General features: G+C 43.5%; 1 protein-coding gene across 2 annotated transcripts in view; it reads right to left on the bottom strand.

The window, feature by feature from the left end:
- PTPN1 (protein tyrosine phosphatase non-receptor type 1) overlaps positions 1-21,937 on the bottom strand; it is an 81,665-nt gene that overhangs the window by 16,524 nt on the left and 43,204 nt on the right. For both annotated transcript variants that reach the window (XM_035122813.2, XM_035122815.2), the window contains exons 2-3: positions 6,045-6,135; positions 3,976-4,076 (exon numbers count right to left, since the gene is read on the bottom strand). In XM_035122813.2, the coding sequence (XP_034978704.2) occupies positions 3,976-4,076; positions 6,045-6,135 (192 nt within the window). The remainder of the gene's footprint in view (positions 1-3,975; positions 4,077-6,044; positions 6,136-21,937) is intronic.

Genomic DNA, 21,937 nt, shown 5'->3' with positions numbered 1-21,937 from the left:
ACTAATGATATTAGGCTGGCCAAAATGGGAACCCTGCACTCACAAAGCCTGCAAGTGCAGCAAGCTAGCCCCTTGGATAAGAAAGTGACTGATGGCCGAGTGGCTAAAAGTAAATTCCATTAGCCCACCACTGGCATTTAATATCACCCGAATGCATGCCATATCCTGTTGCTATTAAAGTTAATAATTCAGAATAGATATTGCTAGGAATTGGGAGCCAAAGGGATTTGGACTACTCGGTCTATCCAAGTTTAGGCGGTCAGGAACAAAGACTTCCTAGTCCCTTAACTTCTGATTAGCTGCACATAGGTACATGATTGAGCCTTAAGTATTACAAAGCTCATGGGGAGATGCTCAGAGCAAACTAAGGGCTGCTTCACCACTATGAATGTGGTCACACCACATTTAACTTCTCATCCTTGCATTTCCTCTGCCTTGTGCACATCTCTGCCCACCCACAGCATTTTGCATCCTTGAACCCAGACTCTTGACTTGTACCTTTGAGCAGATGTTGCCTGTTTACTTGACTCTGTGATACTGTATTCGCCCTGGCTCAATAGAGAGACTGGTTGCTCAGGAGCAGTTTATGCAAAAATTCGTTAAATTTAGGTGGCACTTCGCCACCTCGTTTACTAAAAAAAACCACACTTGAATACAGTGGTACCTCTACTTACGAATTTAATGCGTTCCGAAGGCACATTTGTAAGTCGAAAAAAATTGTAAGTCGAATCCCATAGGAATGCATTGGGAGAAAAAAACCCGTAAGTCGAAGCAACCCTATCTAAAAATTCGTAAGTAGAAAAAAATCCTATCTAAACTGCATCCAAGATGGCGGACGGAGCTCCATTCATAAGTAGAAACATTCGTAAGTAGAGTTATTCGTAAGTAGAGGTACCACTGTACTGTGTTTGTTGGATAACCGCTTTGGTACAACCCAGGGCCGGATTTAGGCCCTAAGCTACTGAAGGTAATGGGGCCCTTTATATGTCCAGCTGTTCTTTGTCAACAACAAATTGTCACTGTTTTGTGTGTGGAATATATACTATGCAGTAATTTATGGGCCTAATAGTATCTAAACCAATCTGCCACTTTTGCTGTATGTAGGTTTTATTTTATCTGTTTTTTATCTTATATTTTGGAAATGTACATCCAGGTGTTTTCCTTTAATTTTTTTTTTGGGGGGGGGCCAAGAGAGGGGCCCAAGCTTGTTTAGCTTATATGTAAATCCAGCACTGGTACAACACCTTGAGCCTTGTAGGTCTCATTTCACGTGACTGTTTTTCTATATGGGTGAGACTTCGCCCTCAATTTCCCATGCTGTGGAATAGGGTGAATGCACCCTATGTGATATGATCATTATTTAGGACACCTACACATGGAAGGCCCAAAGTAAATTGAAAAGACATTCTCGATGCACAACACAGGCACCTGGAGGCTTGATACTTTACTGATTCTGACAGTTCAGCCAAATTATCTTCACTATTCGTGGAGTATGCACAGTGTTAGAAACTGAGATATGAAAGCCAGGAGCTAAATGGCACCTCAAACCTAGGTTATGGGCGCAACAACGGAATGCATAGGTGCAACGGAATGCATAGGTGAATGAACTACAGCTAAAATCTTGTGTTCATTTTTCACATGGTCTAGTCCTTCCCCTGCCCCCCCCCCATATTCTTAAGAGGGTCTCTGCTCCAGTCTTCAGAGAGTAGCTGGAAATGGAGAGGCAGAAAAAGGACCTCCTTTCCTTCCACTCCGCGGTTTTAAACTGAAATCTTAGGTGCAGTACTACAGCGCCAAAAGCTCAAAAACTGCTCGCGCTAATGAAATTCCCTGTTGCAAAATGCACCTTGAACAATGGGAGTTTCAAACACTGAGTTTGCATTATTAATTTGTATAATTTTTGAATACAGGTTACTTGTTCCTAGTCGGCTGCCACCACCCTTTGTTTTAATAAGATTTAAAGCTAAAGAAAGGCTCTTCAACTTGTCCATGGGGACTTGATCTCGAGTCAGCACTGGCATTTCTCACGACTCCTCGTACAAAACTGAGACAGACAGACACGAGAAACCAAGATGGATTGAGCCTAAACCAATCAATGGAAAAGGTTTGGAGTAATTTAAGGTGCCTGGGCCAATGAGAGAGGGAGGAGGCAGAGTGAAGATTCTATCAAAGGAAACAGCTTCAGAAAGAGAAAAGGGCACGACTGATCACAAAACCGACCATCAACAGGAAGGGGACTGGGTGCACAGCTTCCTGCCCTCTGCTTTGGGGGGGGAGCAAATGATTTCAGTTCAATAACAACAAAGACATAAATCTGGGAGGAGCCAAGGAGGGATGCAAAGCTCTGCTGGAAATTACCCATGCCTCCTCTCTAAGGATATCTATTTTTGAGAGTCACTGAAGAAGAAAAAACAAAACAGCAGCTCCACGGCCTTTTACATAGACAACCCACTGTTACGTTAGGAGGAGGGAGGACTTGACTAGGCAGCATCAAAGTTACTTAGATCACAAAAGCATGGATATATTATGCAGTAAGAGATGCTGAAGGAGCAATCCCTTGTTTAACTTGAATGGATTTCAGAATGCTTAAATCACAATATGCAATTCATAATTCTAGGCATACAAGTGACAAAAAGAAAATCCTTTGTGTATAAGAATTTATATACTCCCCCCCCCCATTCTTATTCCACGTAATGAAGCCGTGTAATACAAACAGAAGGAGGCCTTATAAATACATTCTTCCAAAGGGGGTCCCAGGTCTTTGGAAGTCATATTTCACGTCAGTAAGTACTTCAGGGTCCAGCATTAACAAAACATTGGTAGGCCCTCTTTTCTAGATTGTCACTCTACTGACTTTCCCCAGTTCTCATATGTGAAGAAAGCAATTCTTCACGCGGTGCATAGTTAAACTATAGCAGTGTTTCCCAACCTTGTGCCCTCCAGCTGTTTTCGGACTACATTTCCCATCATTCCTGACCACTGGTCTTGCTAGCTAGGGATGATGGGAGTTGTAGTCCCAAAACATCTGGAGGCACAAGGTTGGGAAACACTGCACTATAGAACAGGCATAGGCAAACTCGAACCTCCAGCGGTTTTGGGACTACAATTCCCATCATCCCTGACCATTGGTCCTGTTAGTTGGGGATCATGGAAGTTGTAGTCCCAAAACATCTGGAGGGCTGAGTTTGCCTATGCCAGGAGTCAGCAAGCTTTTTCAGCAGGGGGCCGGGTCCACCGTCCCTCAGACCATGTGGTGGGCTGGACTGTATTTCGAAATAAATACATTAATTAATAAATGAACAAATTCCTATGCCCCAGAAATAACCCAGAGATGCATTTTAAATAAAAGGACACATTCTACTCATGTAAAAACACGCCGATTCCCAGACAGTCTGCATGCCGGATAGAGAAGGCGATTGGGCCGCAACAGGCCCCCAGGCCTTAGGTTACCTACCCCTGGCCTATGCCTACTATAGTGTCAGGGGTGGCCACCAACTCTTAATGGCTTTAAAATAGGATTAGACTAATTCATTAAGGAAAAGGCTATCTATGGCAAACATCTCTTATGGGCATTTCTACAGCAGTGAAATGTTGCATAACAGGGGAAACGAATGCCTTTAACCAATTCTTTCTCATGCCACACACAAGCTATGGGTTTACAGTGGTGCCTCGACTTACGAAGGCGATCCGTTCCACGACGCTCTTCATAAGTTGAGGTCTTTGGTTGTTGAAGTGCCCGTTATGTGCATGCGCAAAGCGCAATTTTGCGCATGTGCAAACCGCGTGTGCCGCTTCTGCGCAGAACGCACATGCGGTGAAAAGACTTCCAGGGTTGTCGACTTCGTAAGTCGAAACCTTTGGAAGTTGAAGCATTCGTATGTCGAGGTACCACTGTATAAGATTCAAAGACCGAACAAGAGGTAAGGAAGACTATGAAATGGGTTCTCCATCCTTCCTCCTCTCTCAAGCACTTACCTGTGTGAGGATGTAGCTCCTGTGCGCCTCTTCCACTTTTATCAAACTGGCATTGATGTAGTCATTATCATCCTGCTGCAGCTTAATTCGACTGTGGTCAACTGTAGAATGCACAGTTAGAAAATCACTGTTGAATACCTGTGTGCTATTCATTTTATGCAAAGCAAGGGCTAACATCTTTCATTTCAAAATAATGAAGTATGAAACAGCACCCATTATATATGATTCTCAAGAACTCTTCTGAAAAGAGTGTGTTACTGATGCTTAATAAGATGTGTTACTAACAACAACTATGGGTTAACATGATGTGCAAACTAAGCTGCTGTTAGCGGTATGCTTATTTTTCAAAACTTTTTTTTTTTAGTTGTCACATATTTTCAGAAGAGATCGGAATCTCAATAATTCCAAAAAAAACCTTCACCTGCACTGTTGTGTATCTTTTATTCAATTAATGTTTCACCCAGTTATTATCAATAGTCAAGCCACTTTGACAGTAACTGCACTTCGTTTCAAAAGATCTGAAGTTTGCTCTATTTAGCCTACCCAGATATAGAAGAATCCCTACATTTTACAGGAAAACCAAACTGACTGGAAGCCGTTTCATCTAAAACAAACAAAAATCAATGGTGGTTACCACAAAAAGAACCCCTAAAACTGATCAGTAAGCAAAATTATGTGTAACATTATAGCTTCTATTGAGTTTTCCTGGAAGACTCAGCTGATTTTTTAGTCTATTAAGTGATGGTAGTGATTTTCCAGTACATGGTGATACCGTATCTTCAACATTAATGTAGATAGGAGATCTGTGACTGAATGCACATGACTTTTAAAAAAAAATCCTCATGAGATGCAGGTGGTCATAATGACACACTTAGGAGTTGAACAGCTAGAAAAGTTCACCACAGCTTGTTTGAGAGCCAGTGCAGTCAACATGGAGACCATCCTGGATTTGGACCAGGGAGACTTAATTGCAAATCCCCACTTGCATGCCTCTTATGCCCCATAGGGTTGTTGCAATGATCAACTGAGATAGCCCAATGCACCTAGTCCTGGGCTTTCTTGAGAAGAGGTGGGTAACAAATGGAATTCACTGCTATGAATTGTGGCAACAGCCACTGGCTTAGATGGCTCTAAAGCCAATTAGACAAATTCATGTAGGACAAGGCTATTCATGGTTACATGATACAGCCAGGTCTAGATGCAAGATTCCTCTTAACACCAGTTGGTGGGGTAGAACAGCAAGATGGCGCTTCTGTCTGCTTCCAGTGCTTGTGGGCATCCTGCAGGCACTGGTTAGTTACTCTGCGAAACAGAATGCTGGACGAGAAGGCATTTGCTTGGCTCCGGCAAAGAGTTTTTACATGATTAAAAAGGAAATCACTCAGCTTTTAAACTAGCCATTAAAAATGAGAGAGACTGAGCAACGGCAGTTCTTCACTTAACTTCTAAAAAGCCACGTGTCTGTGCTCATTGCTTGCCTCGGAACCCAAACCCACCAATCCATTCTGGAAGCCTTTGCCTAGTGCATGGAAACAGGCTGAGCTTACTCAACAAGGAAAAGAAAACGCAACCTTCACAAGCTCACAGGCACTTCTCTTTATTACCACTACTCCAGAAAGTCCAGGACGAAAGTCTGATATTGGAAAACGCCCTTCCAAGGTTGAACCCTAGCAAAGTTTATCACCGGCATGTAGAGAAAGCTGGGCATTTGAAAGGGGGGGGGGAAGAGCAGCAAGGTGGACATACTGCAAGTTCTCTACAGCTTTGGATAAACTGGACTCCATCTTTGCTTGCCTCAGTTGCGAATTTCTCTGCTTTGCATGTCTGTGCCCAATTACAATGCTGGAGGACCAATGGTAATATTTTGGTATATTATCAAAATAGCACAGAACAACCTATTTTGGAACTGTTATTTAAAGCAACAGCAGGGTGTTGTTTGTTGTTTTTTTAAAGTTGCACGTACATCGGAAACAATACAGTTTTACCTTTAATTGTTTGGCATTGCATCTGCACTACTCCACCCTTTTGTAAAGACTCCTTGAACGAATTGAGAGGGATACAGTACTTACATGGGCTGACATCTCTGTATCTGTTGCGATTTTTGTTTCTGGGAAGTTTGGCCACTTTACATGGAAAGTCACTGGCTTCATGCCTTATGTCCTAGAAGGAAATAAATTAAGAAATTTAGTTGTGCTGCAAATCTACATGGCGGTCTCACAGTTAGTTCACTGTACATCATCATCATCATCATCATCATCATTGCTTTCTTTTGGTTGGTTCAGGAAAAAAACCAAACACTGAAAGCTGATGGCTTATCACAGCGCTTGATTCTGTTTTGTGGAGTCTGCAAAGAAACCATTAAAAACATTGCTTCCAGTTTTTAGATTGAATCACCCAAGGAGAATCCTTGCCATGTTCAATCTTACATTAGAGGCTGAGCAATATACATATACGACGTCACCGAAAAATGATTTTGCACAGTAAGGATTTTAGGATAGAGACCATGTTATTTGCCAGATTTCATTTGTGTGACATACAGGAGAAAGCACAATTTCACTTCCAGACCACAACTGCCAATAGTGGGTCTTGCATTAATTGCAAAATAAGTAGCCAGGCAGGGATATCTCTGCCAGAACACATTTGTCCTTTGGTATCCTACATGCCACCATTTCGTAAATACGTATTAATAGCTAAGGGCTGCACGTGTCTGGTTAAGATAAGAACCCAAGTTTTCTTGAGTCATCAGCGCCAAGGGGTGGAACCATAGATGTCAAAAGAATCCTTTATATGCTGTGTGTTCTGTGCACCAAGTCAGCAGTACACTTTAGAAGCAACAAACTTAAAAAGATTTTTGTGTTGCCTTATTATAAAACCAAACTTGTCTGAAATTGGATTGCACTGTGTAGCAATGAAGTGTGGATTAAAAATATTAAATAAATCAACCATTAAAAAAAAATGACAAGGACTCGGTACAGGAAACACACAGCATTAGAAAAATGCGGAAGACCAGTTATAGATTCAGAAACTGAAATGCAAATTGCTGGGTTTTAACTTGAAGCAGTATGAAAAAACAAGCTGGCATAAGAAAACCTAAGAAATTCCAGGAGATGGATCTTCCTTGCATATGCAAAATGAATAGTAAAGCTCAGCTTAAATGGTCATCCAAGAAAATTAAACAAGATGCTGGGCCAAATGTATCATTTTTGACTAGGCTTGGAGTGAAGCCATTTTTTATATTTATTTTGTTAACTAAATAAACATAAGACTTACATGAACACCATGCAAGTTCACTTTGTTTTCTGTACTCAATTTAGACATAATAGAGAGTTAGTGCCAGATCCTAGCGAAATTGTGTTTTTTCCTTGTTTTTTTTTTCCAGGAACACACACACACACCACTGGCAAAATATACACAGTTCTGCCAACTACTAAACTTGCAAGTGGCCTCGTAAACCCTCTTGCATTCTGAGTGTATTCTGACTTTTTATAACATATCCCAGCACATGGTAAAATAAGTCCTCCAGTGTTAGAACTATTGCTGAACTAAAGAGACTACGGTGGAATTGTTTCTGAAGAAACTTTCCTTGGGCCCAGAAGATGTGAACAGATGTCCAATGGAGGCTAACATTCCCTTTCTGGATGCAGAGTAGCCAGTCAACTTCTAGACTTCTAGGTTTATAGATCTGTTTCTAGATCTATTTTGGGAAGAAAAACTCCTTTGTCTAGATCAGGCATCCCCAAACTGCGGCCCTCCAGATCTTTTGACCTACAACTCCCATGATCCCTAGCTAAGAGGACCAGTGGTCAGGGATGATGGGAATTGTAGTCAAAAATATCTGGAGGGCCGAAGTTTGGGGATGCCTGGTCTAGATGAACTCCGTTGGAAGAGAGACATGGGCAGTACAACACCGTTGATTCTCCTGGACCTCTCTGTGGCTTTTTATGTCATCAGCTATAGTACGTTTTTAGAGAGGCTGATCATGTTGGGTCCTGGGGATGGCTAACTCAAGAAGATGGGATTTCTCCTTCGACTCCTCAACATTTATACTCTGGGATCCCACAGCATTCTACAGTTGTACCTTGAAAGCCAAACGCCTTGGCACTCGTACGTTTTGGCTCCCGAACTTTTTTTAAAACCAAGGTAGCCTATAAATACTGCAAAATGAAACAAAAACCAGAGCATGGAATTTCCAATTCCCCAGCCATACGAATGTCTATGGAGCCACACCTGTCTTTCTCCCCAACCACAATAGTCTACTTCCGCATCAACTTCTGCAATAAAATACTTCATCTTGGTACTGTCGGTACAGATGCTTTGAGAGGTGAAACTACTGCTGTTCCTCTTGAGAAGGACATCTAGCTACACCCTTTGTGACAGGCAGGGGAACCAAAACCGTACGTTGAGTTTTCTGTTCTTGTGTTCTTATGAGACATCTCAATGGCACTGAGCTCATTAAGCAAAGTTCTAGTCACAAATGGCCAACTTCGGCACCCTTGGGGAGCTGGAAAACACCCCCCCCCCAATGCAGTGAGACTGAAAGAAAGCCTGTGCACATACTCTGACATCAATGAAAGGGGAGGAGGCTGTGGAATGAATGTGTTTTCCGAGAGATCTCAAGAGACAGATTGGCATCAACTCACTTCCTTCCAAGAATGAGCATGACCGACATTTATACAGAGCGTGCAGGATGATTCATTGCTTCTTCTAGATACACTTTTACTGTGATAAAAAAACACCTTCTTGATTCAAGTATGGAGAAAGCCCTGCTCCAGGTGCTCCCACCAGGTGAAGTGAGGCAGGTGGCCGCTACAGAGAATGCCATCTTGGTGCAGGCACCAACCTGGCTGTGGAATTCCCTCCCCAGAGATTCTTGCCTGGTACCTTCTTTAGGGTTGTCCTGGAACCTGGCGAAGACTCTCTTTTTCTCCCAACAACATCTAGAGGGCACCACATAAGTCTACCCATTTTAACTGCATTTTATCATTTTTATGTCTGTGAATTGCCCAGAAGACAAGGTTAAGACTGTGGTGGCCTAGTGGTTTTGGTGCCAGGCTAGGACCCGGGAGAGAGGCGGCACATTGTAGTAGCGGGTATGGCGAGAGACAGAAGTATGTGTAGCAACAGGTGCAAATATTACCTCTGTACAGTGGACACACACCTGCACACACTTAACCTCCACCCAGAGAAGCAAGACACATTATCGGGGTTAAAGAACGCATTCCAGCCTAGAAAGAAAATGGTGAGGATTGTGGCCTGGGAAGAGACAGTGTTGCTGAGAGCCAGACTGAGAAGAGCATTCTGTGTGTGTGTGTGTGTGTGTACACATTTGGCTCCCCGGTCTGAGAATCCCCACTCCTGTTGTGCAGAATATTAAGGACAAAACTTACACTAGAGCAAAAATAATAATAATACTAAATATGACAACCGGATTTGGGTTACTTCGGTTCAAATGTTTTAGTGCAGAGTGTAGACACTTGTTCGCTGTCCGATATCCCACCCTGTCAGAATACTTCTTCAGCCCTACTGTAAAAGTTGCAGCCGTCAAACATCACAGAATCGTGCTGTTAAAAGAGATCTGAGATAAGCAGACACTGATGTAACTGAATGGACATGCAGGGAACAAAAATAGAGTTTAGGGCTTGCTGAAGTGGCAACTTTTTGCCTGGGTAGTACCACTCCCAAGTCTTCGGGGGGGGGGGGGGGTCCTCACATGATTGAGTGCTCCTTCATAGAGGAATATATATCACATAGAAAACTGGATGCCAGGGGAAACCTAGCCTAGTTCCACCCCCTGGCAGATGGATTTTTCATTTTGATTTCCGTACGGAGGAGCACTGAAACGCTACGAGCCCCCACTTTCAGCCTAGAGCAGCCCAGACGCAGGTTCATCACTTACTCCCACTGGAAACAGCCCCGTCATTCCAAGAAATAGGTGGCATTTCGAGTAAACCCCACGTAGCAAAAGAAAAAAGAAGACGACTTGAGAGGAAGAACCTCAACAACACAAGATTTCCAATGTTAAATACTTAATGTGCTTTAAGCATGAGTCACAGGACACCAATAATCTCATGTGCTTGAATAGCTCAGGGAGGAAAAAACAGACATGGCAGCAAAGTGCAGCTTGTGAATGGGGGGAAGGAGGTGACAGATCACTACCCCCCCCCCCCACCTTTCCAGAAAATCTCAACTGAATAGCTTCCCGTTTCTTTCATGAATAAGAAGCCTGATTACAGCTACACATGAGGATGAACAGTCATCCCTGGTCTACATGAACCTTAGGGGGACAGGCATGTCTTTGTCTTGCTAGAGTCGCTATACCAAATCCTCATAAAATGATTAGGTATTGTACAAAGTATATTGATGCTAAAATGGGTTGTTCTGTTTGGAAATTGCTCCTCCCACGGCGCACGGCGGTGCTCACTTCCATCTCCTCCGTTCCTTTGCATTAAGCCACTGAACAGATTATGTAGAAGGTGAGCAGACTCAGTCGTTTGCATCTATCAGAATCTGGGAGATTCAGTGTTCAAATCCCCACTGGGCCATGAAACTGGATGGTTGACCCTGGGGCAAGTCAGTCTCTCAATCTAACCTACCTCACAGGGTTGTCGTGAGGGTGAAATGGAGGGTGAAATGGAGGGGAGTGGGGAGGACCACACAAATGCCACTTCTATTTATGAAGGAGGCTTAAGCATAGTCTTCAAAAGCCTAAATACCTTTCCAAATATGATAAACATAAATCATTTTAAGTGAAAACATTTAAACACAATTACCAAGATTCACGATTAAAACCCCCCAGAAAGAACATTAATCTATTTCATTTCAAGCCAACCATCCTCACTGTAAGATCTAAAACCCTAACCTACAACCACTGCAAACAACACACAGGGACCAAAATGTCCACCTACACTCTTTAATTAAAAGCAGGCTGATATAAAAACTTACTCCGAGATGAAATCGGTGAGTGAGCTAATTGTACCTCTCAGGAAAGGGAGTTCCTTAGGTATGGGGACATCACCGAAAAGACTCTGCCTCTTGTGCCTGCCATACTAATCAGCCGTATGGGGAGGCATACAAACAGGGACCCTGTAGTGGTTTGGTAGTCATGGCCTCCTGTAGAAAAGGGAGCACTAATTGTAAATGAACTCCAACAAGATGGAATGCCTTATAGTTTGGGTTTTATAAAATGATTATATTTCTCTGGCAGTTCAGGTGGCAATGCTCCTGGACCCAGCAATGATGTTAGAGCCTTTATTTTATTTTATTTTATTTTGTTGGCCAGACACCCTTTTTATTAAGTCCATCTGATCATGAGACTCCAACTATTTCCAGACCACAGGATTTGACAATATCCTAGGCCTCTATAACTGTAAATATTGTCTATTTCATTCAGAATGCTTCATACAGAGATGTCCATGAATGCTTGTGCATTATTAACACACCCACCCACCTTCTGGCGGGAGGTGAAAAAGAGGAGAGCAGTTTGCCATATCACCGTAGACTCAAAGCAGGGAGTGGCTACAAGTAGGTGCTTGAAAATTGCAAGGTGGCCGAGAGAAGCAACTGCAACTGCAACACCAAAGTAAAGAGGTGAGCGTCAGGACCCTCTGCACCATGGGTAGGCAAACTAAGGCCTGGGGGCTGGATCCGGCCCAATCGCTTTCTAAGTCCGGGAATCAGCATGTTTTTACATGAGTAGAATGTGTCCTTTTATTTAAAACTAGCTGGCCCTGCCACGCGTTGCTGTGGCATTGATTGTGAAGTTAGGACGAAAGGAAGAAGTTAGTTAACGTTTTGAAGTCTGTTTTGTTCCGGTGGGGAGATATCCGCGGAGGATGGGTATCGGGGCTGGTGGTTGTTCCGTCGTGGTGGGGAAACGCGTGAGTGGGGGCGGATGGGGGGTGCAGTTTGTAGAGGGTTTGTGGATACTCCGGGAGGCCTTCTCCTTGTAGGGGCCTGGTGGTTTCTCCCTGGTGGGACTGAGATGGGGGGGGGGCGGATTGTGTAGCAGCCTTGTGCCTACGGGGCTTGTTGGTGGGGAGATATCTGCAGATCGCAGCCTGGTGGTTGTTCCCTGCCAGTCGCGAGTTGGGGGGTGGACGGATGGGGGGGACGATTGTGGCTATGGAGTGGGCTGTTTTGTGTTGGGGTGGCGATCGTGGATCGTGCGACATATGAGCGGAGAGCATGGATTGTGGATTGGGTAGGATGGTGAAGACTGAGACCTATGGGGGGATCTCTGGGGAGTGGGGGGATCTCTGGGGTAGGTACCTCTGTGGCGGGAGGGGGTCCTTGGGGAGGGGCTACTGTTGGGGTGGCCTGGTCCCTGGCAGAGGTCTGTTCTCCAGGGTGAGCTGTGTGGTGTGGTGGATGGAGAGTGGCCGTTATTTTGCCAGTGGGAGGGATTTGGGGTGTATGTTTATTTTTTTAGTTGGGGTGGGTGGGGAGTGGGTGGGAGTTCGGGTGTATGTTTGATTTTGTTTGGTGGGTGGGGTGGGTGGGGAGTGGGCGGGATTGGGTGTACGTTGGATTTTGATTGGTGGGGTGGATGGGGAGTGGGCGGGATTTTGGCAGTATGTTGGATGTTGTTCGTAGGATGTCCACTGGAGGGGGCAATTTTTGGGTATACAAATCTAGGTTTCTACCTGTCCTAGGTGTGTGTATGGACAATGTAAGTGGATAAAGACACTCTCACATGGGGTCCCGATGTTGTGGGCAAATTTGAGGACGATCGGGTAAGCGGTAGAGGGAAAGGTTCTTTGGAACAAAAAGCACCCTCTACATACATACATATATATATATATATATATATATATATATATATATATATATATATATATGGATCTCTGGGATATTTGTGGGGCATAAGAATTCGTTCATCCCCCCACAAGGTCTGAGGGATAGTGGACCGGCCTCCTGCTGAAAAAGTTTGCTGACCCCTGCAGCACCAACGCAACAGTTATTTCCATCAAACCTTAATGCAAGGATTGCAACACTCAGGCAATGTTATCCATGGGCTACATGCTGCAGAGCTCTTGAAAACTGAAAAGAGACCTTTGTTTCTAACTCCTTGTGGAATTTAAATCCCTTTAAAATAAAAAGCTCTTGCAGAGGAAAAGTAGAAACAATGTTGCTTGCTAATTAACCTGGATCTGTGAGAGAATATACTGTACAGAACAAGGAAAACCATTATTTGGAATGTTCTGCTACAGCTTTGTTGCACCTTCTACTTGGGAACCTCTGCCCCTCCAAATATTTCCCAATATGAAGCTACAGTGGTACTTTGGGTTACAGACGCTTCAGGTTACAGGCTCCGCTAACCCAGAAATACGTAGTAGCTCAGGTTAAGAACTTTGCTTCAGGATGAGAACAGAAATCGCACGGCGGCAGCGAGAGGCCCCATTAGCTAAAGTGGTGCTTCAGGTTAAGAATAGTTTCAGGTTAAGAACGGACCTCCAGAACGAATTAAGTTCTTAACCTGAGGTACCACTGTATCTTTAAAAGTTTTCTTTATATAAAAAAGCCTAGTTTGCATAAAACACTAAGACTAAGTCATGATGAGCAAGCCCACCCCTGCAGATTAACCATGGTTTGCTTTTTGCCAACAGACCACAACTTGAGGCCACCTTTTGCTGTTAGCTTATGAACAGTGACTTTGTGTTCTGTCCAAACAGAAAGCCTTGCTTAGCAAAGCAACTCTAGGTGCTACCTGAGGCAAGAACAGCTGGAAGGTCATGCCTTGTTTCCTTGTCTTTTGGATATCTAATGGTTTGTTGGACAAACCATGGTTTAGTGCTAAATGTTAATGCAGGCAGTACCAGCCTCTCATATTGGTGCAGCTGTCAAAGGTTTCACATTTATCCTGGCTGACTTTATTTGTGCTGAGAGGACATCAATCATAAAGCACTGGAAGGTAGTGAAGTCAAGCTTATTTCATGTATTGTACACCTTTTCTGCAATTATTACACTCGAAGTGGGGTTGCAACAGATAATAGACGTTGCAACTTAATGATTCAGTTCATTACAAAAACTGATAAATCAAAAGCAAAGGCAAGTATCAACACAGCACTTAATTCAAAATACAGTGGTACCTCTACTTACGAATTTAATGCGTTCCGAATGCACATTTGTAAGTCGAAAAAATTTGTAAGTCGAATCCCATAGGAATGCATTGGGAGAAAAAATTCGTAAGTCGAAGCAACCCTATCTAAAAATTCGTAAGTAAAAATCCTATCTAAACCGCATCCAAGATGGCGGACGGAGCTCCGTTCGTAAGTAGAAACATTCGTAAGTAGAGTTATTCGTAAGTAGAGGTACCACTGTAATCCATTGTACTAAAATTACTGAGACTAATAACGATACATATTCAGGTAAAATTACTATCTAAAGTGGTGAAATTGCAGCCAGGGGAGGGGAGGGGGTGTGAAATCACACAATAACCGTTAACCCCAGTAAGTAGTCAGAATGAAAGAATTATTTGGCAAGCAGGAGAAGGAGCTAACTCTCTCCCCCCCCACACACACACCAACAAACATCCACACAAGCACATGATTAGCAAGACTGCTGATCAGATAAAAGTTTTGTGTGAAGTTCTTGGGAGAGAGAGATAAACTCTTACAATGAACAATGGATACCGAGAGTTTTGATTCTTGCAATTATTTTATCACACTGCTTCACATTTGCTTGACTACATAGCACTAGTAAACAAGTAACTGTGACCTTACCCCTACAACGGTACCCTTGCAATGTGGCATTCCTAGAAAGCCCCTTGCTGCTTCAAGTCCTAGAGAAGTAATTTGACGCATGCATGCGAATTAATGTGAGCAGCCATTCAGGGACCACATTCAGCAGGCCTAAGCGCTGAAACACCCAACCCTCAGTATGCAAACTAGGTGGAACCATTAAATCATGTCAGCACTTGGAAAGAGGTTAATGCAGAAGCCTTTGCTCCTTTCCTAGTCCACACCATGTTGAAACCGGAGAAGCCAGGGCTCATCCTCAAGTCTGCCATCTTTGCCAGCTTATGACGGTAAGGGCATACAGACAGCCTGTCAGCACCCCTGCCCTTTTTATTGTGAAATGGCCCAGTGCTGGGAACTTTCCAAAGCCACATGAGCATTGCCTGGAAGCTTTGCAAATCTTATTTTAGGCAGCTTCAGGAGGCTGGAGATAAGGTGATACGACTGCCGAGTTTTAATAAAATAATACGGCGTTACAAGCATCCTGTTCGTTCGAAATGGTAATATATTGCTCTTCATTGCACAACTTTTGGGATGCAAACAAAAGATGCTTAAATCAACCAACCAATCAATCAATCAATCAATCAACCAATCAATCAGATTTCAAATATTCTGTCCAACCCTTGTAAATGCAAGTTAATCCACACAATAAACAAGGACAGGCAAAGGAACCATTCCAAACATCTGGGTGCATATGCAATTCAACTGCCTTCTGTAACACACAGTATCTCTGAATAAGATACTACTAGCTTTAGTCATACAGGAGTTTTGTAGTTTGCTCTAGTGGTGTAGAGCTTGCTGTTTTAAATGTGTTTTATTGCTTTTATGGTACGGTGTTATTGGTATTTTTATGGTTGCACCCCATATTGGGATCATTATGATGAAGAGTAGCCTACAAATTATTTCAGATAAACTAAAATGTGCCAACTCAGCTTGTTAGTGCCATTGCCATTATTCCCACAACTAGCACAACTAGTTCTTTTGGCTGACATGGAAGACTGCCCCCCCCCCCAAAAAATACCAAGGTAATCACAATAGATTATTTACTGCGCAAACACAGAGAAACAAAAGGACACAAAAGCTGGTCAGGGCACAGAGTCACGAAATAATCAGCTAGAACAAAAGCTATCACACTTCCTGATTCCGGCTGCAAGCTGAAGAGAAGAAATCTACTCCAGCAAAACAATGGCCATTGTTCAACGAAAAGCCCATGCTTCGCTTGGTCCCTGGCATCTTCAGCTTGAAAGGATCTCATGTGAAGGGGCTGAGAAAGAGATCAAGACAAATAGTAATGGCAAAATGAAGTGGCTCTGTGCAAGAGAGGCAGGTTAGGATGAGAGGCAGTGACTGGTGGCTGTGTGGGGATTTGAACCCTGATCTCCCAGGTGCCTAGTCCAGAACTCTAACCACTACACCACCACTCCCTTTTCCAATGCAGACTTAGAATCAAACCATGCACAGCAATAATCATGCAACTTGCTGGGGTAGCTCAGTTGGTAGAGCATGAGATTCTTAAGCCCAGGGCCATAGGTTCGAGCCCTACCTTGTGCGCAAGTTCCCTGCATTGCAGGGGGTTGGACTAAATGACCCTTGGGATCCCTTTCCAACTCTACAATTCTTTGACCATGGTGTGTTTATTTAAACACACACAGCAGCAAGCAGCAGTAGTAGTGGGAAGGGGTTCCTGCCGCTGCAATTACTAATTAGGTAATTATTGTCCTCTTTGTTCTGGCCCTCAGTAACACGGTTTGGTGTGGAAGCATACCGGTATATCTGGGCTTCCTAGAGGGATTACGAGATAAATGAAATGCAAGTTTCCTGTATAACAGAAAGGTGTGGGGGGTTTTTTTTGGGGGGGGGAGGAGAGAGATCCCTGTGTCAAATCTGTGTGGGGTGGTTGCTAACTGAAGTTTAGTTTTGTTTTCTTAGGAAAGCTCACCACTGTTGCCTCTAAGTCACAGTTCAGAAAAGCTGATAGGTGAATGGAAGAGAGAATATTAGCTTGCTCAAGTTGGTTTGCAGATCTCCAAACATGTTCACTGCTACAGTTTAACTAAATTTCGCCCAATGAATCATCATCCACAACGGCGCATACCACTGCGATTAGCTATGAACGAATGCCACAAAATAATCAAAACACGACCCACCATTAGGTGTTTGTTGTCTACCATGGTAATGTGTACAATTCCAATTACAGAAATGCCATCTAAATGTGTGAATTGCCTCCAGACCCAAACTACCCTGGCAACAGCTATATTTCTTCTGTTCAGGGGCCGCCATTACAAAAGCTCCTCAATTTGCATTTGTTGGTGAAGGGCCAGGGCTTTATTTAAACAGCAACACATATATTCTGGCTCATTCGGCTTTACATGTACCTTTTTGAAAACACAAAAAACGGTTCGGATCTTACATCTTGTGTTACGACAACCTTACATTTCCAGGGATTTCTCAACTTCAGCTGAATGGGGAAGGGTAAGAACGGCGGTGGTCTTGAAAGAACAAGAACGAGCGCTTCGTTAGAACATTCCAAAATACCCAGGAGTGATGAAAGAAAAGTGAAGAAACAGCATCTGACGCTCAAACCCAACAGCCCTTCTAAGCGCCTACAAGTCAGATGTGAGCAGGCAGGAAACTAGCAACACGAAGTCCATGTTTGGACAATCAACTCTTGGCTTAACTTAACCAATGAGAGATTAACAAACTCTCCCGCACATTCATGCAGCTGCTTCTGCTGGATCAGGCCACTGGCCCATCTAGTCCAGCATCCTGTTCTCAGAGAAGCTAACCAGATGCCTGTGGGAAAGCCCATCAGCAGGATCCCAGCTCTATGGCACTCTCCACTCCTATTGGGTCCCAGCAACTGGGATTCAGAAGCATTACTCCTCTGACTATGGGCTTACCCTTCACCCAAGCTAGAGAAACAAGTTTTGTAGTCAGTGGTTTGTTTGTTTGCACATTTTTGCACCCAGCTATCAGCCACTTGCGACCCAGTGAGGAGTCCTGAGCGCCAGAATAGCACCATCTGGATGTGCATGCCTGGGGAATCCTTGGACCTTGACTGTTTTCACATTCCGGCAACACATCCTCTAGAATTCTATGATCTATCTGTTATATTTTATCCGCCCAAATTCCCATGGATTTCAGGAACCAAAAAGTCGTAGGGGGAAAGTACAACTTTCAAGCTGCCTGCCCCCCCCCAAATGACTTTGCATTCTGTTCTGGCGACTGTAACTCTGGTTTTAGGAGCCATTTGGTGCCTAGCTTATGCAGTATATCTGAGCTTCTAACACTGCCATCAATCCCAGCCAGCATGGCCAATGCATGGTGATGGGAGTTGAAGTCCAACAACATATGGAAAGCGACAAATTGCTCATCTCTGCCTTATAACATTCTTGAGTTTACAAAATCAAATTATTTGCACCATTCTCCAATTATGAGGGGGGGGGGACTGTCACTGAACGATGTGCTTGTTAGAATCAATTGTGTGCACAAGTTTAACTTGTCTGTATTCAATTAATCCCCATTAAAACCCTTTCCTTTTAAAAACGGGGAGGGCTTTTTCTTACATAAAAAAAATGCTAACACGCCCCATTGATTTTTATCTGCCTTAACTCCACACCCCAGCCCTTCCCCAAAACACAGCTCAGAAAGCATGCGATGGAGGTGAAGAGGAGAACACAGGATATCTCTAAGTCAATGTAACTAAAATTCCCAAGTCACTCACACAAGGACTAAAATATTTTGTGCAAATGAAAACTGCATGTGTTGCTATTTGCAACATCAAGCAGAAAACCGTGCCAGAAGAAGGGGGGGGAAACCAACTATCAGCTCGTTATAGCATCAAGATTAAATAACTAATTCGACTATTCAGTTCAGCTCCAGATAGACTAATGAAGTCCAGAACCAGAGCTGAAACTGCCTGTTCAAATTTATGTCTATTCAGTTACAGCCTGTATCTGAGAACCCCTGTCTCCATTTGGCTCCTTGAGTCTCAAGAAATATATCCCCAGGCAAGTCTGCCTGAATTCAGATAGCCTCAGGCAAGTCTGCACAAGTTCACCTTCTGAGACTGAAGAGCCAGGGAAAGGGGAGGGGAAACCAGTGTGGGTGAAATGTAGCCTATGGTACGAAGGTGAACATCACATCTGTGTGCTCTGCTCGCTTTGGCATCTGGCCTCCAAACCCACCCTGGCTGACAGCATGTGGCCCCTAGAAAGCTGCCCATGAGAAAATGTGGCCCTCTCTGGGTGAGGAGGGTCCCCCACCCCTGGTTTAAGGGTTTCTCCTTCCAGAATCAAGTCGCCTACACACAAAGCATATACTGTAGCTTCTCTTAAAGAATCCTGGGAACCGTAGTTTTAAAGCATGCTGGGAATTATAGCTCTTCCTAGGATACTTTGGGAGAAGTGATACAACCTAAATGTATAGTGTGCATGTCACATAGCTCTAGAGCAGGGTTTCCCAAACTTGAGCCTTCACCTGTTTTTTTTAGACTACAACTCCCATCATCCCTAGCTAGCTGGACAAGTGGTGAGGGATGATGGGAACTGTAGTCCAAAAACAACAAGTTTGGGAAACCCTGCTCTAGAGCTATGTCACATCCACACTTGGGTCTCCAGCTGTTTTCGGACTACAATTCCCATCATCCCTGACCACTTGTCCAGCCAGATAAGGATGGGAGTTGTAGTCTAAAACAAACAAACAAACAAACAAACAAACAAACAAACAAACAAACAAACAAACAAACAGGTGAAGACCCAAGTTTGGGAAACCCTGCTCTAGAGTTTCTCCTTCTCTACTACGGTAACAAATCCCTAGGAGGCAGCAGTGTTATTTTGCAGCAGAAAACATAAGCACAGATAGTATTATTACACCTTCAGGACTAACAGACTTAAAAACTAATCCTATGGCGATATCCGCTGGGATGAGCAGCTTAGGATCTCTGGTTCAGCTAGCTGATTCCTGGCATTAAGTGCCATACCCCAGCTCAGCCAAGGTTTTTTTTTTTAAAAAAATAATAATTAGTTTTTATTCAACAGTTTCTTGTGAAACAACAACAAAACCAAAAAAAAGTACATATAGTGTGTCCATTTTCAATCCATAGAGTTCCTCCTTTGCTCAGTTAAGCCGACACAAATTCTCAGTGTCAGCTGACACTCGCGGTGCCAAGGGTGGGGCAAGTTCTCCAAAAGGGGTATTCTGGGGTGAGATTTAGGCTGAATCCCAAACCCATTCAGCTCAGTCATGTGACCTGGCAAGCCAGCATTGGACACGAATGTTAAGGCTTGCTTTCTCACTGCAAGGGCTTAGGCAGAGCAGCAGCCCCACGGCTGAACAGGGGGTGGATCTGGTGTAACTTTACACCAGCTTAACTTACACCGGCTTGCTCTATGCCGGGGGTTGGACTAGGTGACCCTTGGGATCCCTTCCACCTCTTATGATTCTATGACAGCTTCTTGTGCATAGGATTGCTCACTAAGTGCAAATAAAGGTACTATAGAATTTAGAAGGGAGAGTCAAGTTCCCAAAAACTGATGCAGATTCTTGCATTCCGTTCTATGCACACGATTATATATGCAGATAAACTGAAAAGCCGAGAGGAAAGAAGTATCCAAGGATTCTGAAAGTTGGCTACGTCCTCATAAGAAAAGCTCAATTTTTAGAAATGTATAAAACTGCTGTCCAAGAAAGAACACAGCATTTGACAGGGGAGTGGGAGGGGTAATAAAAGAGAGGGATAACAAGGAATTGCTTCAACATTTTATTTATGCAATTTGTGCCATAAAAGCTATTAAAATTTCTGGATGCAGAGATCTATAGCCATTTTAGAATTGCGTACCTACAAATAATCATTCTCTTGTGACACACACTGTATGTACTCTTGCACGGTGCTAAAAACCCTTCCAATGCAAAGCCAAATGCAACAGTTTCAGCGAACAACTGCGGCAGAACACTGAAGAAAATAAACTATTTTTTAAAATAAAAAAATAACAATAAAAGCTTCCCATTGTATCCCAATGAAGTTGACATTTTGGTAAGGCATCAATAGCAAAGAACAGCTAGGCATGTTTCAACAGAACTTCTGGTTTCCATTACATGACGATTAATATAGGTCTTGTGTGGTCAGGTATAATTTGGCCACATAATTGTATTTGTAACTCCATTCCTAAGCTGAGAAGCCTTCCAGAGTGCCTTCCAGACTTGCCATCTAAGAGAGACAGCACAAAATGAAAAAAGGAGGAGGAGGAGGGATGAGGCAAATAGGAAACTCATGAACCAATTGTTAAAATTACAAACTCACCGTACGGATGGAAACAGCTTCATAAGAGGAAGAGCCAAAACAGTCAAAACCATTATCAGGATTGGCAGGGAGCAAGGGGGGGGGGCACACATACACCATGCCTGTGTGGCACAAGACATTAAACATGCTTCTTGACATGCATAGAAGCAGAATGTAACAGTAGTACTTTAGCTCAATGCAGCTTTTTCCACAATCACCATTAAGTTCACAGCTCAGGGGTAGAGCTCATGCTTTGTCTGCAGAAGAACAAAGCTTTAACCCTTGGCATTGCTAGGTAGGGCTGGGGGAAACTCCTCTCTGAAACCTGCCAATCACTGTAGGCAATTCTAAACTTCATTTAGCTTGTACCTTAGAGATGGATTCATTTAAAGCACTGCTAAAGTTTTTCAGACAAATACACCGAGCAGCATCATGAAATGCGGGGCACGTCAAAGGGAGATTAATGTATGTCTGTAGAAGCGAAGGCAGCTGGACTGCAACTGTCTATTAACAAAGGAGTCTGTGAAACTGTTAAGATGAGAGCAGGACAATTGTGTCTTTCACAGATCATATTCTTCCGTCCGCCAGTATAAGCTTCTGCAACGAAGAGTATCCGAGCACGAGGAATGCTGCCTGTTTCGCACCAAGAACAGCTGACGCATTTCATACTTATCGCTGCACAGTTGAAATATATAGAGATCAAATGAAAATTAAAGTTCACTAAATCACATTTCTGCAACGAAAACACTCCAGGCAGTGCATAACAATTGCAAAAGCAAAATAAAAGAGGCAGCTGGAGGAGGTGCAACCCTCATGTCACCTATTGGGCTAATTCTAATTTTACCCAAGTAAATAAAAGCACTGTAAGGTGCACAAGTAAGGCGCCAAGTAGTGGAGTGGCAATCCAATCAGTTTTCCTTCAGAAGCCATTCCAGAGCAAGAGCAG

This window comes from Zootoca vivipara, chromosome 7, assembly GCF_963506605.1.
Source record: "Zootoca vivipara chromosome 7, rZooViv1.1, whole genome shotgun sequence".
In the NCBI taxonomy this organism is placed as follows: Eukaryota; Metazoa; Chordata; class Lepidosauria; order Squamata; family Lacertidae; genus Zootoca; species Zootoca vivipara.
The sequence above is the reverse complement of the archived record's forward strand: the minus strand, read 5'-3'. Positions and strand labels throughout refer to the sequence as shown.